General features: G+C 37.2%; 1 protein-coding gene across 1 annotated transcript in view; it reads left to right on the plus strand.

The window, feature by feature from the left end:
- RGS9 (regulator of G protein signaling 9) overlaps positions 1–21944 on the plus strand; it is a 101921-nt gene that overhangs the window by 57899 nt on the left and 22078 nt on the right. The window contains exons 10-12 of the mRNA XM_043999581.1: positions 11573–11602; positions 12488–12549; positions 20801–20914. Of these exons, the coding sequence (XP_043855516.1) occupies positions 11573–11602; positions 12488–12549; positions 20801–20914 (206 nt within the window). The remainder of the gene's footprint in view (positions 1–11572; positions 11603–12487; positions 12550–20800; positions 20915–21944) is intronic.

Consider the following 21944-nt stretch of genomic DNA (forward strand, 5'->3'; position numbering starts at 1 on the left):
TTAAAGATCAAATAAGAAGCATTTGCCCTATCTGTTATCCTACACTGTTTCCAAATACATGATGTAAAAATAATCTAAAATAGTCTTAGAAAAAATTGATGACACCAGGTACTCTTCTGTCGTTTTAAACCATTACCCTTCCTCTAGAATTGCCAGCTTGAACTCTAAATTGCCAAATCAAAAGCAAAACCCAAATACAAAACAACCTGTTTTGCTGTGTGACTGCTCAGTTCATTTTCCCTCTCTCCTTCCTTTAGAATGAGGGAGGAGTGGATTGGTGTTTTCTGGATCAGTGGCACTTTGTTTTTTCCACACTTTTAGAGATAGGCATTGAGAATTTACTTTTACCTAAAGAAGCTTTGTAAATCCTAAGATCTTATGGACATGTGAATTATTAATATTATTACTATTTTTCTATGATTGGAATATAGCATGGCATAGTAGATAGAATCTTGGCCTTAGAGTTAGCAAAACTGGTTCAAGTTCATTTCTCATTTCATTTCATTTTAATTTTACTTTATTTTATTTTTCAATCCCAACTTCTCTCCCTCCCTCCACTTCTTTCCCTACCCATGGAGAAGGCAAGAAATAGGATATCCATTATACATATGTTTTGCATGAATATACAAAACTTATTTCTGTATTGGCCATGTCCCCCCCCCCCCCAAGATCCATAAGGAAAATAACGAAAGGAATAAAAAATACACTTCCATCTGCACTCAGAGATGATCAGTTCTCTGTCTGAGTTTGCATCCTGAGTTTGCAACTCCTTTGGGGTCGTGGTGTGTCACCGTATTGATCAATTACCAACTGTCACATACTAGGCACATCATGTAACTTCCCATTGTTTGAGGAATTTGGGCCCTTGTGTTTTATAAGCATTCACAAAAGCTAAGGCTCAGAAGAGAAGTAAGAGGGTTCTCAAGAAGAGAAGAGAAAATGTCATTGCAGATCTGTTCTGTAAATAGCAAATATTTTTAACTTTTTGAATTAAAGTCAAAATTATCTTATGATATGTATATATGTGTATGACATATATGTCATATATATGACACCCTCTTTGGGATACTCTCCCAATTCTCTATGTGTATGTGTATGTGTATGTGTATGTGTATGTGTATGTGTATATATGCTTATATGTGTGTATGTGTACACACACATATAATACACATGTGGGCATACACATATATGTATGTATGTGTATACCCACAAATGTATATGTATGTGTATGTGTATGTGTATGTGTGTGTGTATGTGTATGTGTATGTGTATGTGTATGTGTATATGTATATGTATATGTATATGTATATGTATATGTATATGTATATGTATATGTATATGTATATATGAGACACTCTCTTTGGGATACTCTCCCAAATCACACTGGAACTTAAGGGTTCATTCCCCAGAGGGCAGTTGTTACCCTTGGGTTTTATATATAATCATTTATTTGGTTACTCCTAACACTAAGGGAATATAGCCCACACTGGTGTTCTCCATTAACAATCAGCCAGTTGTAATTTATTAGTTCTTATCAAAGGCATTTACTGATGGATAGTAAGACTAGTAAATACAAAATGCTCCCTCTGTAAATATGGAGTTCATTCTCACAGAAATACACAAAATTTTCCTGGGGAGAGTTGGCTCAAATTTAGAGTATGATTGCAGTGAGACATGTATCTAGGATAGACACGTGACAAAGGCAACTGACAACTCTTGTCATCACAGGTCCTGGAAGTTCTTTCTCTCTTTTTGTAGAATCTTCACACAGTTCTCCTTGGGTTCAGAATCTCTGCTGGGTGGGCAGGATTCCCAAGATCTACTCTTTTCCATAGATTACTCTTTATTTCAAGTTCTAGTTCCTTGAAGCTTCTTCCTCTCTTGGGTCACTGTCTCTCTGTATCCATGTGGATATTCTGTGTATGTTTCTACTCGAATAGCTCCAATGACATAACTGATGGGGGAGAGTAGGAATTAAGAAAATCTGTTTCCTCTCCTTTCAGTCTTCTAGTGTAGGCCCAGGGATGTCCTCCACAGACTGCTTCAGCGCTTGAACTTTGGATAGTCTTTTACGCAATGCTTCTAGATACCATGCCCCAAGAAGGAAGAGGAGATGAAGAGAGAGAAATCCTTCCTCCCTCCATGCCACCCCAGAGGGTGTCTACAACTCTTCTGAGCTTTGACTGCTTCAAGCTCTTCAGGCCTTAGCTATTTAATGCCCATAGAGACAAGAATAATTTGTTTTCTTCATCAATGATGTGTTCTTTTCTTGACTCAATTAGAAGAATGTTCTCACCTCACCAAGTGATCAGGATGTGGGCACATTTTGGTATGTGCATTGAAACCTCATCATGTGTGATTATATTCTATGACTACATTTACTGAACTGAGGAGGAATTATATTCCTCTCACCTTTATATCAATGAAATCTCAGGTCTAGTCCTAACTATGGTGTTGCTATGATTACTTTGACCCTTGAATCTTCATGCTAGAACTGAACAGAACCCTAAGAAGCCAACTACTCTAGTCTCTTGCTTAGAGAGTTTAAGGGTGTTGCAGAGTGAAAGCAAGGCATTTTCTTGAAGGAAGGCAGCAAGGGTATATTGAAGTATTTTACCTTGGGAAATAAGAGCACAGGAATCTCAGAGAAATGTGGAAAGATGTTATGTGTATTCTGTCCCTCCCCCACTGCTCCCCTTCTCCCTCCCACTGAAGAAGTATACTTCAGTGACAATCATCCACCATCAGGAAAGGATTGCATGTGTATCGGTTAAAAATACTTTCTTCAAAATGACAGTGCTTATTCTCTACTGAATGTTAGAAAATCTGGTTTCTGTGAAGAGAGGCTGAGCTGAGAGCTGCATCAGTTATGCTAATGTTTGACCTGTGACATGTTTTCCTTTTTGTTTAACCCTAATTTTTTCTCTCTCTCTCTCTTTCCCAGCAGCTATTTTTCTCCCATTTCTGTACCGTGACTTCTTGGGATGGCTTCAGTCTGTCATACAGTAGAAGGATGAGAATTATAATTTTACTGCAAGCTGAGTGCCCTCGGTAGTCCTGGAACCTTGCATCCTACCTTCTTTTCATTCTCAGCTTTGGCATGCCTATCAGAAGCAGCCACTAAGGGGAAGTGGGAGATGGACATGACGGTTTATGAAGTGTTTCATTCTATTTGCCACGTCTTAGACTATGATTTGGTTTGACTGTATATCCATACCATGTGGTGCAGTGGAAAGATGACCGGGTTCAAATTATAACTACTTCTGTGACAATGGGCAAGCCATTTTATTCCACTGGGCCTCAGTTTCCTCAATAATTTTTTTAGAGAGTATTGAAGTAGATGAACTCTAAAGCCCTTTCCCTTATGATTCTATGATCTTGCATATCTTTCTCTGTTAAACTATCTTATTGTAAGAAGAAAAGAACATTGGGGAAAACGAAAGATATTTCTGATTAGATCATCCACTAAGACCTCAGTTTCCAGTACATATGAAATAGTTTGATGGTAAGAGAGAGGAAATTCCCAAAAAGAGCAAAAACCTTCGGAGGATGAAATTGTTTCTACTCATCTTTGGGCCCCTTCTGGAAAGAGTCTAGTGAAGCCTGCTAAAGTGGAGGCAGCTAACTAAAAAGAGACAACCACTATAGAAAAAGGAGATCTATAGGATGTCAAATCTTCTGAGGAAGGCCGTTCCTTTACCCTTTTTTAATGGTGATGAGTGTGTATGCCTAATGACTTGGGCCTTGGATATAAATATAAGCCATTGGGAATGGAAGTACACCCAAGATAGCTCAGGGGTTCTTTCTTCTAGGTGAATCTACTTGATCTTGTCTATCAGGAAAAAAATTAGCCCACCTTGGTGCACCCCTTTCTTTTAAACTTCCCTTGATTTCAGTGAGGGTTGATTTGTCAGAAGACTAAATGAATGGGGCATAAGATGTATGAGATAATATATGTTGTTGTTCAGCCGTGTCCAACTCTTTGTGACCCCATTTGGGGTTTTCTTAACAAAGATACTGGAGTGGTTTGCCATTTCCTTCTCCAGATCATTTGACAGATGAGAAAACTGAGGCAAATGGGGTTAAGTGACTTGCCCAGGGTCACACAGCTAGTAAGTGTCTGAGACCAAATTTGAACTTGGGTTTTTCTGACTCTAGGCTTAGCACTCTATCCACTGTGACACCTAGCTGCCCATGAGATGATCTAAAAAGACCTAAATATTAGTAGCAAATAGTATAGTAGGTAGAGAGCTTATCTTGGAGTATGGAAGATCTGAGTTCAAGTACAAACTCAGACATATGCGAGCTGTGTGAACATAGGAAAATCACTCAGTGTCTCAGTACCCTAGGTAACTCTCTAAGATTATAAATTATAATTTATATATTATATACATAGTGAGTGGTCAATTTGAAAAATGGAGGATTTTTCCAGGCTGGGAATTCCTAGCATCAATAAAAATGGATAATGCTGTATTCCTAAATAGGCCAACATCTGGGAGCTGATGTTGGTAGAGTGCATATCTTTAGTCTATCCTGACAGTTTGGTCCGGGAAATGATGGTGTCAGTATGCGTACATAGTTAGCATTACCACTTCCTGTTTATATTGGTGCACTTAGGCAGGAGGTTTTAGAGGCTTTGCCTTATCCCACCTTCTGGAACCTCTTTGAAGAGGAAAACAGATGAGCCTTTAAAGGCCTCTAGAAAATGACTCATTATGGAAGGTGTGTGCATGTGGGTGGAAGTCACATGCTTTAAGGAAGAATATTTGATTCCCAGAACTGAAGTCTTAATTTCTTTTAGCTTGTCATCTTGTGAATACAAATTAAGACAGAGTAATAGTCTCTGATTAACACTGAGGTTTTCTCAGGACAATCTTTTTTAGCTTTAAGTTATGTGGGATGTAACTCTGACAAAGAAAGGGACAATAAACTCTGCACATAAGTTAACATGAAGTTATGAACACAAAGATGACCAGATTTTTTTTTAAGCAAAGAAAGAAACATCAATTACCCAAACTGAGGGAAGGAGGGGAATTGCAAATGATGGACTTGTCTTAACTAAGTATATATTGCAAAGATATGCAGGAGATGTTTGTTAATATAGGACATTTAAAAAAAATCACATTTGTTCAACTACCCCACAAACCCATACCACTCCAAACCAAACAACCCCAGAAGCAGAAGCCTATCAGAGTAACAAAATCACATGAAGTACATGCTGTTTTTTGCTGTTCATTTTTCAAAAGCCTCTGATTAAGGAGACTATGGTCATAGAAGCCAAAGTATTGAGCCAAAGGAAAACCACATGAACTAGAACAAAAAAATATTTTCATTTGATATCACTTGAGACAGTAGTGCTGTTGACTCACAAATGTAGCTGCAGCGTATGTCTATTTAAACTATGGCACATTGAGGATTCACTAAAATATTTGCAGTTCTCTTTTGGTTATAGCATTGTTGATTTATTATTTTTTTGTTGCTGTTGTTGTTGGTTTTTTTTGGTGAGGCAATTGGGGTTAAGTGACTTGCCCAGGGTCACACAGCTAGTACTTGTTAAGTGCCTGAGGCCAGATTTGAACTCAGGTCCTCCTGAATCCAGGGTCGGTGCTCTAACTACTGTGCCACCTAGCTGCCCCTGATTATAGCATTGTTAAAGGAAAAATATATTAATATGAGTGTCATTCTCTGTGATTTAGACTCAAGTCTTCTAGAAACAATTTTATTTAATATCTTCCAAGTAATTTCTAGATTTGAGAGAGAGAGAGATGTCCAAATTGGCATAGTCCCCAGTGCCTACCAGCATGGCTTTCTGCCCCAAAAAGATCTCAGGTAACATCCATTGGAATCTTGAACAAGGAAATGTTAATAATATATTAAAATATAGTTGGGGTTAACATTTCAGAATACTGACCATTAATTTCCTTCTTCTGTCATTTCCCCTTATGAGTTCCTTCTTAAGATCAATATCCTAACCTTGAATTTCAAAAGACAAGACACTATCCTTAGATGGGTCATAGCACCAGTCACCCCAGGTGGGTGAAAAGGTAATGATTCCATTTAGACAAAAGTTAAGTTTGGTTATCACCTTTATTCAAGTTTCAAAGGAAGGCCTTATACTTTGTTCTTACCATTTTCCTAAAGGGGAAGATCTGGAGAAGGTTTTAGTTTGTAGAAATAGTATTTAAAAAAATATTCCTAGAGAAACTAAAAAGGAGGTTAAAAATATACAGATGCTTCTCACCACAGCTCATTCATTTAAGGATAATGCAGGTATTTTTATCTTTGGCATTTTTGTGGGGGTATGTATGAAATTTATACCCCTGGCAGCATATGGTAACTTTTTTCCATAATGGTAATGCTAATCTGAAAGCATTTTCCCTAGTTGCTACTCATATAATTCTTGAGATTCTGGGGTAATAACCACTTTTTCTGTATTTGTTTTTATTGCTTCATAAGAAATAGGATCATTTCATTCCTCAGCATATAAGCTTTTCTTATCTGAGTGAGGAGGAATTCATTTGGAGAAAGAATATTATACTTCTACTTTATCTCTCTAATGGGTCAACATCTAGATCTGTAAAAAATATGGCTCCCCTTTTGAACAGCAGAGAGATCCAAATTCTTACCTGGTTATGACCAATAATACCTTATTAGTAGGATCCAATATCTTTTAAGTTGCTATATCAATCTACTGTAAATATCTGCATTCTTTTCAGCTGGTAAATATTTATTAAATGCTGACTATGTCCTAGGTAAGTGGTTCAGTGGATAGAGCACTGGCACTAGAGTCAGGAGGATCTGAGTTCAAATATAGCCTCAGAGATACTTACTAGCTGTATGACCCAGGGTGAGTCATTTAACCCTGTTTGCCTTAGTTCCTCATCTTTAAAATGAACTAGAAAAGGAAATGGCACTCTAGTATCCTTGCCAAGAAAATCCCAGATTGGATCACAGAGAGTCAGACATGACTAAAAGTTCTCAACAAGATCAACATGTGACAGGTAGTAAGCTAACTGCTGAAACAGGTACATAATAATGAAATTTCCAATGTATAATGATTACAGGTCCTGAGAATCCTAGTAAACTATTTGAATTATTTAGGTAGTATAGGCTAGCCTTGTATATTGTTTTTAAAGAAATTGTTGATGACAAAAAATGTCATCTGGCTTAGTAATTTATGTTGACTCTTCCCACATTCAAATGATTAATCAATCAATCAGAATTCATTAAGCTCCTACTTCATGCCAGGAGCTCTATTAAGTGTTGGAGATATACAAAGAGGCAAAAGACAGTCCCTGCTCTGAAGTCCTTTGCCCTCACAATCTAATGGGGAGACAACAAACTAATATTTACAAACAGGCTATGTGCAGGATACATAGAAAATAATTAACAGAGAGACAGCATTAGGATTAAGAGAGGTTGGGAAAGGCTTCCTGTTGAAGATGGTATTTTAGTTGGGACTTAAAGGAAGCCAGGGGAGGGAGCAAGCAGAGGTGAGGGAGGAGAACATTCTAGGCATGGGGGACAGGCAGAAAAAATTCCTGGAGCCTGGAGATGGGATGTCTTGTTTGTAGAATAGCAAGGATGCCAGTGTCACTGGATTGAAGAGTACATGATAGGAGAAAGATATAAGACTGGAAAGATTGGGCACGGTATGTTATGAAGGACTTTAAATGCCAAGTAGGGTATTTTGTATTTGTTCCTAGAGGCAACAGGGAGCCACTGGAATTTGTTGAGCAGGTGGGTGACTTGATTGGAGCTGTGCTTCAGGTCATGTTAGTGGCTGAATGGAGAATAGATTGGGAATGCTTGGGGCAATCAAACCTACCAGCAGACGATTGCAATAGTCTGTGTGTGAGGTGATAAGAGCCTGTACTAGAGTGGCAGCAGAATCAGAAGAGAGAAGGGGGCATAATTGAACGTTGTTGTAATGGTGAAAATGATAGGCCTTGGCAACATATTGGATATGGGGGGTTATAGATAGTGAGGAGTTGAGAATGATTCCTAGGTTGTGAGCCTGAGGGACTGAGAGGATGGTGTTGCCCTCTAACATAATACAGAAGGCATTGAGTTTAGGGGGAAAGACAATGGGTTCCATTTTGGACATGTTGAGGTTAAGATGTCTACTAGACATCTAGTTCAAGATGTCTGAAAGACAATTGGAGATATGAGACTGGAAGTCAGGAGAGAAGATAGGGCATGATATGTAGATTTGAGAATTATTAGTGTAGAGATGGTAATTAAATCCATGGGAACTGATGAGATTACCAAGTGAAGTAGTATAGTAGTATAGAAAGAGAATAGGGCCCAGGACAGAACCCTCTAGGGAAACCAGTGGTTAGAGGGAGTTATATAGATGAGGATTCAGCAAAGGAGAGAGAGTGATCAAATATGTAGGAGGAGAACCAGGAGAATCTGTTGGAAGAGATGGGATGGAAAGTGATTGCTTGAACAAATAGAGGAGTTAGCCTTGATAAAGAGTAAGGCCACCTCATCTTGTTAGAATTTAGAAGATAGTGGCAGAAGGCATCAGAGTGACAGGGGATGAAGAAGAGGAGAAAAGAGGGAGTTCACAGGAAATTATCTCATTTTTTTCTGTAAAATATGAGGCAAAGCTTTTTGCTGGGAGAGTAGGTGGAGGAGAATCTATGGGAGGTTTGAGGAGGAATAAAGAGGTTTGGAAGGGCCACTTTGGAGAGTGGGTTAATTGATAAGGGAGGTGTGGTAGGATTGCCTAGGAGCACTGAGGGCCCAATTGAGGTATAATATAAACTTGTAGTGGGCATGAAGAATAATTGCATGATTTTGTCCACTTTCATTCAACAGCAAGTGTGTATGTGTATATGTATAAGTGAAGCATATAGTTGCATAAGTGAAAGTGGCAAATGATGGGTATGATCTAAGGCTGAGGCTTGGCAGGGCAAAAATGGCAAAATGATAAGGGGCTAGGAATTCAAGAGACAGTATAAATTTGAATTGGTTCTTTAAGAGGTCAAGGTGGAAAAAAAAGGAGAGAGTAGTTAAGTGCAAGGAAGATAGCCTCAGAGATAATTAAGAGGTCAAGGGATTGGAGGTCACAGTGTGGAAAAAAATAAGGTTTGTAAGGGAATGGAAAGGGAGGGATGAAAAATCAATAGATTATGGTCAGATAAGGGGACTTTAGAATTCTTGAGTGTAGAGGTGGTACATTGGTGGATGATGGTAAGTAAGATTGAGGGTATGATCCTCTTTGTGTGCAGTTGAGGTGGAATGGAAAAGTTGGTCATGGGAAATGAATAGGTTGAGGAACTTAGAGGTTAGGTTATTTCAGAGGGAGTTAATATGTATGTTGAGATCCCAAGTTATAAGGGCAAGACTTGAAGAGGAGAGAAAAATTGCAAGTCAGGTATTGAACTCATTGAGGTATGAAGGGGAATGACCTGGAAGTATCTAAACAATAGCTACCAGGATTTTGATTGGGTGGTAAATATGAATAGCATGATCCCCAAAGGAAGAGAGGTTACTGAGTGATGGAGAGAAAACATGGAAATGGCAGAGGGAAGCAAGGAGTATTCCAGCCCTGACAGCTTGACCAGTAAGCCAAAGGAAATGACTGAAGATGCAGCCTGTAGTGGAAAGGGTGGGCAGGGAGGCTCCTCCACTTTACCCATGACCTCCCCTTCCATCTTCTGCTCTCCCCACCATGTTTCTAGATCAATAACAAATACACAAAGAACTTCTCTTCCCACCTCTCTTCCACCTTTTCCTCGACCAAATCTTATTAAAAACAAAAATGAAATAGAAAAAGTGAGTCTGTTTCATATTTCTTGTTAGAAATAGTTTCTTACTGGTCCTGGACTTGTCCTGGACTAGTACTTATTTTCATGGTTGACAGAATGGGCTAAGCATTTTAAGGACTCTCAGAAGAAGTTATTCATGGCAACTAGAACAATGCTCTTCAGAGTTTTGGTTTTATTACTAGTTAATTACTCAATTGAGAGTTAGGGTAGTATATAGTAAAGAAGTATACCAGACTGTGTCAGGAAAATCTGAATACAAACCTTACCAAGACACTTAGCTTCAGTCAACTCTAAGACTTATCTATTAAATTACAACAGTTTCTAAGAACTAAATTAGTTCTAATAATATAGATATTAGAGTCCCTGAATTTTGAGTCTCATCCTAGAACTTGTGAGTCAAAGCACAGAATTATACCAAAATGAAAAAATATAGGTCTATAAAAATGAGGCTTGAAAGTAAACTTTGTGTTTAATGGGAAAGGGTGACATTGGGCCACCGAGTGGATCAGAAAGAAAGAAGAGGGTGAGAGCCTTCGTTTTTGAGCTAGAGAAGCTCTTTTTTGATTTTAATGGGAGACATAGCTTAGAAGGCTGTTAGTGTCTTTGTAGTTGTCTCTCTCTGAGAAGCCCTAATTTCAACCAAACTGAATTTAGAGTAACCTACTCCACAGTTCTGATGATTCCTACCCAACAGTTGATCCAACCATCTTAAGGCACAAACTGCTTCTGGGGGATAGCACCATCTTGTGGGTGGTATCTAATGCAACTTGAGCTAATTTAAACACAGCTTCAAGATAATGCTTACAGTAGATAGTATGTATTTTTGAGGCTTTAAATTAAAAAGCTTTTTTTGGTGGGGGAAGTAGTTCCCAAATATAGAACCAGTCATTACATATCCCTGAGGAATAAATCTATTATTAAACTCATTCAGTATAGTTAGGTATGTTAAAACACACATCTATTTTGGCAGGGGGAGGAGGGGAGACTTAAGTTTTCATTGGTATAGGGAATTTCCAGTGTGCAAACTCTATCTATCAATTCAGATGAATAATTCACCTGTATTTTATAATCTTAGACTGTTGTCTATGGCACCAATGACTTGCTCATGGTCCCACAGGGTCATGTAGGCAGGAACTGATTGCAGGTTTCTTTTACTCCAAAGTTGGTTCTCTGTCACACTATACTTATCCTCACATATATCTAACAGAGCATAGAATTAAACACATACATATATATGCATATATTTACATAATATATGTACATAGATATAGATAGACAGAGAAATACTAAAAACCTGAGCTCAAAGCTGCTGCTTCTTCTTCTTTTTTACTAGACCAGTTGGTATAAGCACAGGACATAAAAGACAGAAGACTTAAATATGAATGAATCCTGTCACTTACCAGCTGTATTTATTTTGTGTATTCAACCTCTCTGAACCTCAGTTCTCTCATCTAAAATGTGGAGATAGAATTACTGTCATCAAGGTTTAAAGCACTATATAAATGTAAGCTATTATTATTGGTTGTCTCAGTTTTATGTTGTAGGTGCATTTATATACACTGGTAGAATCAAAACAACTCATACCTAATCCTAAGATTCATTTATGGTACCATGAGAGCAACAGAACATGATATTGGCAGATCAGATCCATATCATCTTTTTGTTACCCAGCTCTGCTGTGATTTGGCCAGGGTTGGAGAGATTCAGTTATTCAAGTATGGAAGAAATAAGCTCATATTTTTTGAAGTAAAGTTATTTTGTTAATTGTTTAATGATTTTTTTTTGTTTTACAGAAAACAACGATTTCCTTGGTCAGAAAAGAGGTAATTATACCTCTAATAAACTCCAGTAAGATTAAATTTTGTAAAATGCAACACATTTGATAGACTGAAATTTCTATCATTGGCTTTCCTGTGGGTTTGATTTATAAAGTCTGAACTGGGCTATGCACGGACCTAGGATTTGTTCTTGTGTTTTGTTCATCCTAATGTAGCCCTTGTTCTTTAATCCCCTCTCCCCCATATTCCTCTGTAGGCCCTTTCAGAGATTATATACAGGGTAGAAAATTATTAATGGCCATCCCTGACTCGGAAGTGCTTTCTATAGAGGCATATCATATGTTTTTTTGTGCCTGGGTCAATGTTGGCTAGGGAAGCAGATTGTGCTGATGGGGGCAGAGAAGGGAAAGAGGACAGAGATTCATTGTTTATTATCAACTTTAGAACCAGGAAGTAGTGAGGTATTATCTGTTTCAGGCATTGCTACTTCCTCTCTCTCTTTTTTTTTTCAATCATTGGAGTTTGTCAACAGTATGTGAAGGAAAACTGTTCTAGAGTCTGTTTTTCTATTTCTCTCTTTAAAAATTTCTAAAGCATTTTTCAGTTAGTGTCTTGCCTTTTAAATAAAAAATGATATGTGACCCTGGGCAAGTCACTTAACCCCAACTGCCTCACACACACACACACACATACACACACACACAAAATGAAAGGTTGGTATAAACCATTTATTTTGGGTTTGGGAATCACCCATCAACCACGGAAGAATACCTTCTAGTATTGATGAGGACACATTGGTGGAAGGGGATGATGTGTGTATGAGCCTATGATTTGGGAGGGAACTGCTTGTCTATTAGAGATGATTAAGGAACAGAGACTATCCAGAGAGGTGAGAGGTTGGACATCTTCTCATATTTTTGTCTCTTACAGATCATGTACTACCAACAGGCTTTAATGAGGTCTACTGTGAAATCATCAGTCTCCATTGGAGGGTACGTTACTGACTTTGTAATTCTCAGTGAAATTTTAAACAAATATTGAATGTAAGTTGTTGGGCTACGTATATGTAAAGATAGGGCTGGCCCATGTGTGATATGGATAGATATTTGATCTGGAATCTATTCCACCCCTTCTCCAAGGGAAACTGTAATTTACAGATTTGTGAGGAGCAGGAGGGTAGCCATGTTTGGCTGCAAACTTCTCTCTCTTATCTTTAAGAGAGGTTAGGATTATGTCAGTCTACCACAACTCAGATATCCATAGTCTAGGGGTATGATGCTAAACATTTTAGAATAAAAGGTACCTTTCCTGATCACATAGTTGACTCTTGCTAACTTAACTCACTTTCACCAAATGCTATTACAAAAGGCCATCACAAATAACCGGAGTATTTCTTTATCAAATTAAAAGAAAGTGGAAATTGAGTTGTTATACACTTTAGAATAGCCCAAAGAATATGCAAGAGAGTAAATGAACTCTCTAACTAGTAGTGAAATCAGATCTCAGCTCAACCAAAGACAGAAAATGATCTTATCAAGGGGAGTTCATTCAGCATTCTCTAGGATTGCAGGTGCTAGAAAGCAAGGGACATGGTAGAGAGCTAGATTTCCACATGTCTGGTAGGACAGGGGCTATCCTGTCCACCATTCAAAAGTCTGCTTTTGCTTTTAACAACTGCCTCTTTTCAAGTCTTCCAACCATCTGAAGTACTTTCTCTACTCATAGATATATACCATCACAGCTACTGAGCAATGTTCTCTTAGCCAATCAGGAGTCATGTACCACAACATGTCTATAGTGAATCATGGTCAAAGGGGTGCCTTTAAAGGCACTGACCATCCTTAGTGGGCAGAAGTGTTACATAAGGATGGGATAGAAGATAGGAAATTGGTTCTACTTGGCCTATTACTGATTAGGTAACTTGGAGATCAATCATCTTAAAACTATGGGTCAGAACCTTGGCAGTTTAGTTAGCAACTCTTATCCCAGAGTAGATCCCTAGTGAGCAGTACTACACTAAGATGGTACTTTAAGGAAAATCTAAAATCTCTTTGGAGTCCAACTACATTTCCAGTTTTAATTTTAGGGTGGGTCATCATGATGGGCTATTGGCTACTCTCATTAAACATTTGTAGTCATCCACAAAAGGTACTGAATAATGACTACAGACATTTCAGAATCATAGAACATCAGAGTTGAAAGAGACCTCTAGTTCAACCTATAACTAAAAAGGAAACTCCTCCACAATACACTTAGCAAGTGATTCTCCAACCTCCACTGCCTCCTGTGGCAATCCACAGCACTTTCAGGTTTACAAAGATTTTACATGCATTATCTTATTTTATCTTGATAATAGAACTATGAGTTGATACTATTTTATCCCCATTTTCAGATTAGGAAATAGAAACTCAGAGAGATGAAGTGATGTGTCCATGGTCCCATAGCCAGTGTCAGAAGGGAAAGATTTAGCACAGAATATTTGTGTTGCTGTTACAGGTCCAATTTACATTTAAATGATCACAGCTAAACCTTTAAATCTATATCTCATAGCACTGATAGGTAAGTCTCTTTGATATGGCTGAAACTTTCCTGGTTGTAATCTCCATAGTACCTTTCACATTGTTCTAAGGGATATTACGATTCCCAGTGAGTAAATAATTTAAAAAAAATTAAGTATTCTACTTGACAGATTTTTTCTTAGCTCTGGAAGTTTAAGAACAGATTTTATTTATTCCTGCAGAACCAATCATAAAATGATTAATCAAGTACTCAGAGCATCTTAAAATTTTTTTGGGGGGGTCTAGACGCATGATTTCACTGGCAACTCTTCTATGACTTCTGGTTTTAAAGATACCCACCCAAGTTCTGAGAGGTTCAGAGTAAGTTGACCAGCATCACTGGAATAGTGGGGAGACCCAGGTCTTGCTGATAAAAAGGAACTTACAACGTACAAATCCATTCATCTTCTCAATATTACAGCATTATTAGGAGGAAAAATGGTGATGCTTTCTTTTTGGCATCAAAGTGGGTAAAAAAGCCTTAGACTGGGAAAATCTTAATCTGGCTAATAGTGATAACTGTCTATAAGGAAGTTATATCTTTCTATCCTAGCCTTTCCTTGCACTGATCAGTAACACGAAACAGAAAGCAAATAGGCAAGAGAGAATCTTGTGAATAATTTTTCGACTCATTGTCTGATCTGAAAAAAAAAATCAGGGTTACAGCTTATTTCCTTTATGTTCTTCTCGATTTCATTAGACCTTGAGTAGTAGTTTAGTTCTCGTTTTCTTGATGTTGTTTAAGTGGAAAGAACATTGGATTGGAAGCCTGAAGATAAGGGTTTAAATCTTGGCTTGGCCATTTTAAGGATGTGTGACTTTAGGCAAATCACTTAAATTTCCTGAATGCTCATTTCTTTATATGTAAAATGAAAATGATGACATTTATAATAATCCACCTCACAAGGTGAAGGTCAAATGAGATCATGTGTGTAACACACTACCTAAATATCAGACATTACTATCCTTATTTAACTTAAAGATAAGGTTGAATAATGAGGTACAAACAGAAATAAAGCCAAAGGGGCTAATTCCTGTGGATATATATGATTTACTTTATTTTTTCCCCATCACTACCAGGATTTAAACAAAATAGCATATATAATACCCTAGATAATATTTGATCAAATGAAAAATTCTTAACCAAAACTGCAATAATAATTATAGAAAACATTAGGATATCTTCTTTAGTGTGGTCACATGCCTTGTGATTTACTTCTAAGCCACATCCTGTTTATCAAAATTTTGTGACTTCGGTTATGCATTAGCACTGATCTCCAGTGCAAAAATAATGACTCAGATTTATTTGAAGCCTCATAAGTGCTTTCCTCCCAACACTCCCATGGACTAGGTAGTATAAATATTATTATTCCCATTTTATAGATGAGGAAAGTGAAGTTGCACAAGGTTAAGTGATGTGGGGGGGAGGGTAACACCCCACCCTCCCACATCACTTAACCTTGTGCCCTAATCATACAGTTTGTAAGTGTTGGAACTGAGATTTGAACCTGTCTTCTATGTCCTTTTGCCACCACGCCACACTCAAAATACAGATGACCTCTCCACAACTCATGGAATATGCAATGTGGTTTTAAGCTCTGTGTGGGCTCTAACCCTTTAGGTTAGAGGCACAACCATTTTTTTCCACATGGCCTAGCTACCTGAAAATATGTGTTCATTCAAAACCACTGACCTCATCTAGAAGAAATTTGTTTTTGCACAAAATCCTTGGGTTGGGTTTTTAATCTCAATTCAGTCACAGTGTTTGTATTATTAGTGAAAGTGCCTAAACGTAGGCATTCTTCTTGAGGAATAAGAACTTAATGTAATGCCTGAACTTTAGTTTATCTACTCCCATTATATGATTGCTGTTGGTGCTAGGCTAGGTTCCTGTGACCAATAAAAACTATAATCTTTCACTAGAGATTGCTGGAAAAGCACTTTTTTGCTTACAATTCTTCATAATAAAACACTAATTCTGATAATTTGTACTTTTCCTAACATAGTAACCATGAAATAACCTATAAAATGCGGTACACAAAACTGGTAACCTGAAAAACAATTTTTCTCACTAGCAATTCCTTAGAATTCTGTGACCTTTTGTGCTAACATCTCAATTAAAATTAATTTCAGATGATATTTACTTTTTATAACACATGAAACCTACAGTACCATAAATACTTTCCTCCTTTTTGTGGGTATAACAAATCATTGATTTGTTAACACAAATTCATGATCGAGAGTGGCTGCAGACATAGCACAAAGTTTATGTAACTCCTTTATTTTCTCACTAAGCTGTATCACTGAGCCATGCATTTTCTGATGTGGCCAATATGTGGATTTGTTTTACAGGACTTTATTTGTTATACAGAAGGGCTTTTACTTTTTGGGGAGGAGATGGAGGGTTATAGTGTCACGCAAATTTACCAAAACCAAGTAAAATAATTCATTGTATTGACATATAATAAACCTTACAAATTTTACATCTTTAAAAAGCTTTTAATTTGCAACATTTCCTTTTGCTGTAATCACTTGTTTTACATAATTTGGCATTTAGTCCAGAATACTTACATTACAAGGAAGGGCTTTTATTTGTAGAGGGAAGAGAGAGTTACAGTGGCATGCAAATTAACTAGGACAAAGCAAAATAAATTTATTGACATAATAAACCTTATGGGACAGCTAGGTGGCATAGTAGATAGAGTGCTAAACCTGGAGTCAGGAAGGCTCATCTTCCTGAGTTCAAATCTAGCCTTAGACATTAGCTGTGTGATCCTGGAAAAGTCACTTAATACTGTTTGCTTCAGTTTCCTCATTTTTTTTTTGTTTTGTTTTTTTTAGGGCAATAGGGGTTAAGTGACTTGCCCAGGGTCACACAGCTAGTAAGTGTCAAGTGTCTGAGGCCGGATTTGAACTCCTGAATCCAGGGCTGGTGCTTTATCCACTGTGCCACCTAGCTGCCCCAAGTTTCCTCATTTGTAAAATAAGCCGGAGAAGAAAATGACAATGTCGTCCAATATCTTTGACAAGAAAACTCCAAAATGCAATCATAAAGAATTGGGTAATGACTTAACAAAAAAGCATACTCTTTCATAACTTTAAAAAATTAATTAATATGCGATGTGTCCCTTTTAGTTTTAATCATGTATTTTCCATGATTTGTCATGATTCCACAAGCTTTAGGCGATATTATTTTCATCCTTCATCATGAAAACATTAAGTGTTTTTTTTTTGATGAATAGTCCATTTCCCCAAATCTAATCTTGATTATAGCTAATAATAAGATTTTCAATGGAATTTAAGTAGGGGTATGCTGGAGTCAGCTAAGAGTGACTCCTGAGTATTTAACTGACAGACAACTAGTTAAAAGTGGAGAAATTAGCTGAATTTGGTTTCGTCTGATCAAGATCAAATTCCTGCATCAGTCTGGTGTCAGCAGAAGCACACATACATGAACATTGCCATCACAAAATGAAACCACATCAAAGTTATTGTTCATCTCAATATGTCCAACACTGTAGGTGGGGAGGAAGAGTATGTGTATATGTCAGAGTGACATAAAAAAAGGGAAGAAAAGAAAGAAAAGCATGTTAATGATTGATTTGAAAATATAGAGAGGTAAGCAGAAGAAAGTTCAGAAGAGTGCAAGCAAGGCAATGTTAAAACTACCATGTCATATTTGAAATATACCTTCCTCCAGAAAAAAATCCCCAAGCCCAATCCCAAGCTATGCATAATGAAGATTAAAGATTTCATATACAGTTCTTTTTTTGATTCTGTTCTTGGTACATATAAGGGAATGTTCCTATTTGTTGATGTATGATAAGTTTGTAAAAACAAAAAAGGAATGAAAGAAAAATGAAAGTTGAGCCAGCTGTGAATTTCAAATACGAGAGATTTATTTTTTCCCAAGGGAGGAAAATGTTTAAAAATACACATGAAATATTTGCAAAAGGCACTGGTGGGGGAGGGTGGCTCATCACCTTCTCTGTTTTGTAGGTAATAGGCTCATTCCTTATAATACTTGGCAAACTCAAAGGACTTCAAACCACACTACCAAGAAACAAGCTTTTTCTAGCTGATCTTTCAGTGGTGTATTTGTTATGGGCAAGAACTGAAATCAGGGCATAGTGAGTTTACTTATTCAACAGGGTTTTATTGAACTTCTACACTATTCCTAACATTATGCCAGGAATTGCTACCAGAAATGGTAATACAATTAGCCTTCTTGTTTGTCTAAGCAATCAGGGTCATAGTTAAGGTGAGGTCCACTTATGAGACACTGAATCAACTGTGTTTAAGGGTTCAGTCAGTAGTATTACCATTTAATATTACATGGTGGAAGAGAAGGGAAGAGAATATTTTTATGAAAGAAAATGCTAGGGGCATCTAGGTGGTGCAGTGGATAAAGCACCAGCCCAGGATTCGGGAGGACCTGAGTTCAAATACAACCTCAGACACTTGACACTTACTAGCTGTGTGACCCATGACAAGTCACTTAACCCTCATTGCCCTGCAAAAAAAAAGAAAAAAAAAAGGAAGTAAGGAAATGCTATATGTTGGTTATAAAGTATGTGTGCAACTTAAAACTTTAATAACCTTAGATATAGAAATCATAGAAGCTTAAAATTTTGGGGGGGGAGGTAACATTGATTTTTTTAAAAAAAATTTGAGTTCCAAATTCTCTGCTTCCCCCACCCATTGAAAAGGAAAGCAATATGATACTTATTATATGTGTGGTCATGTAAAACACATTTCCATATTAACCATATTGAAAAAAAAAGCAAGAAGAATAAAGAAATTGAAAAAATATGCACTCAGAGTTTATTGCTTCCTTCTCTTGAAGTAGATAGCATCTTTCATTATGAGTCCTTTGGAATTGTCATGGATCATTGTATTGCCCAGAGTAGCTAAGTCTTTCACTATTGTTGATTGTTACAATATTGCTGTTGCTATGTTCTGGGTCTGCTTACTTCACTTTGCATCAGTTCATATAAGTCTTCCTAGGTTTTTTGAAACCATCATGCCTTGTCATTTCTTATAACACCATAGTGTTCCATCGTGATTAAATAAAAGGTAGATTCTTAAAGTTTGTACATATTAGTATTTTCAATTTAGGTTAGTTAGTTTTTATTTCTTTTCACAAAAGCAATTCATGAAATTACTGAGTAGTGGTTGAATATTGGTTTGAGAAAATGCCTCACAAGTGGTGGCAGTTATATTGAAAGTTAAGAACAAGCTCTATAGCTTTAAAGCTTTAAGATCCCAGCTTTTATATGTCATTCACCATAGGCTTCTATCTTATGTACAACTAAAGTTATTAAAGTTTAAAGTCAGGCAAGGACTTTATAACCACACTATAATTTCTGTGGTTACCAACACTGTAGCCTGCTTTAGAGAGGATACTTATAATGATTTGACCCAGTGTATGTCAACTTCGAAATAGATTGGGATCAAGCTTTCTTAGATCTTGTCTTCCCTTGTGACCAATGGTAGACATTTTCCAGGCAGTTGGCTGGATCAGTGTTATCATCCATGACTTTGGAGGGAAATTCTTCGGGTGAAATTTACTGACCTTTGAAAAGATGTTTTCACCTTCTAAAGTGTAGTGCTCTAAGTTATATCAGTAAATGTTTAACAAGTGGTTCTGGAAAAAAAAAGTATCCATGACGTACTTTTAAGTTTAATGTGGATCATTAACATTTTCTACATCATTTCTTAAGTCTGAACAAACAAAACAGTGCATCAAGACCTGATTTGTAGTATTAGCCAATCTCTAAGTGTAAGTGCTCTCAGTGAAAATTTAAAAACTGACTTTCAAGAGATATTCCCAACTGGGTCCAGCATATACTTGAGTCTAACCAATTGAGAAACTCAGTCACTGGTCTCCAGACCTGTTACAGTCTTATTGTGAGCTTATGTTGATGAAGGGGAAAGAAAAGCAAACAATCAATAAGCATTTATTAAGTGCCTACTATGTGCAAAGCATTGTGCTAAGAGCTGGGGAAATAAAAAGAGGCAAAAGAGACCCTTTGCCTTCAAGGAGCTTAGAATCTAATGGGGGAGATAATATGCAAAGAAGCATATACAAAGCAAGTTATTTACAGGATAAATAGGAAATAATTGACTGTGGGAAGGGATAAGAGTTGAGAGGAGTTAAGAAAGGCTTCCCATAAAAAAATGGGATTTTAGTTGACACTTAAAGGAAACCAAGGAGGGCTTAGGCAGAATTGAGAGGGAAGAGCATTCTAGACATAGCTTCTAGACAGCCAGAGAAAATGATTGAACCAGAGAGAGGGAGTGTTTTGTTTGTGGTAACCAAACACTTTGATAGAGTATTGGTGGAGTCACTTAAATGGTGAATTTATAGGAGAATACATTTATTTTCTTTTTGGAGGCATAACACACACATAGAAAAGTAAGGGTTTTATTGTCTTTTTTTTAATATCAATGTTATCTCCTCAGTTACCTCCTTCCATCTACACTTTGGTCAATAGAACCCTTCCTGGGAATAAAGAATAGTTAAGCAAAATAAACAAGCACATTGGTCATATTTGCTGTTGTGGATGCTTCCTTCCTTACTTCTACCAACTATACTGAGAGGAGGGGGAGGTGTTTCCCTCTTGGATTCCTGAATTTAGGGTGGTTCACTGCATTGATCAATTTCTTTTCATTTTCTTTTCAGAATTGTGAAGTACAGTGAACAGTTCTCTTCCAATGATCCTATCATGTCCGGATGTCTCCCTAGCAACCCCTGGATAACGGATGATACCCAGTTCTGGGAGCTAAATGCCAAATTGTATGTATAGGACATTATTATGAAAAACAAAACTCAAATATTTTTGTTTACTTTGTATATTATTAAGACCAGAGGTTCCCAAACTTTTTCAGGTAATAACTCACTTAGTGTCTCAGTAATTTTTTCATAGAGCCCCTAGGCCAAAAGAAATGCTAACAATTTTGTTTATTTGGTAGGTAAGTTGAAAATTAGAAATATCCCTTGCTGCCCCTATGAGTTTGCTGTCTACCCCAGGGCACCAGGGGGCACAATTTGGGAACCAAGGTTTAGAGGATAAACTTTTGAAAAGCAGGGACTGCCTTACTTCAGTAGTTTTCCTAATCAATTCATTGGGTTCACAGTTTCATAGATTTAGAACTGTAAGGAGCCTCAGAAGTCATCCCACTCATTTTGCAGAAGGGGAAACTATGCCCCAGAAAAGTTATGACTCGCCCAAGATCACTCTGGTAGTTCTTATGGTCCTATTAGTATTTTTCAAATTAGTATGATTTTGTGTTAATCGTCACATCACCGTTTATTATTATATACATTATTGAATGGTACCGTGGCATAGAGAACAGAAAGACCGCATTGGAATCACATATACCTGGGCTCAAGCCCTACATTTTGACTGTGTGATTCTGGGCAAGTCACTTAACCACACAATGCCCCAGGCAAATTTCTAAGACTTAAATCACAGTACAGTTGCTAGTATGCATTGATGGAGGAAGTTTCCATACTAGAAGTTTGTTACAGGGATAAAATCCCAGGACCAATCAACATATACATCTATATGATCTATTATGTTATAATATTATTGTAATCATTATTATTATACAGAATCCATTGAAGAGGTAGTAGGGTGCAGCAGAAAGAGCATTAGCTCTGGAATCACAGGGCCTACATTCAAATCCTGCTTGGGATGCTATCTGTATGACTGTGGAAAGTCACTCAACTTGTCTTCAGTTTCCTTATAGATAAAATGAGGAGATTGGATTAGAAGGACTATGAGGTCCCTTCTAGTTCGAGGTCCTATGTTCTTACTAACCTA

The sequence above is a fragment of the Dromiciops gliroides genome, chromosome 4 (genome assembly GCF_019393635.1).
Source record: "Dromiciops gliroides isolate mDroGli1 chromosome 4, mDroGli1.pri, whole genome shotgun sequence".
In the NCBI taxonomy this organism is placed as follows: domain Eukaryota; kingdom Metazoa; phylum Chordata; class Mammalia; order Microbiotheria; family Microbiotheriidae; genus Dromiciops; species Dromiciops gliroides.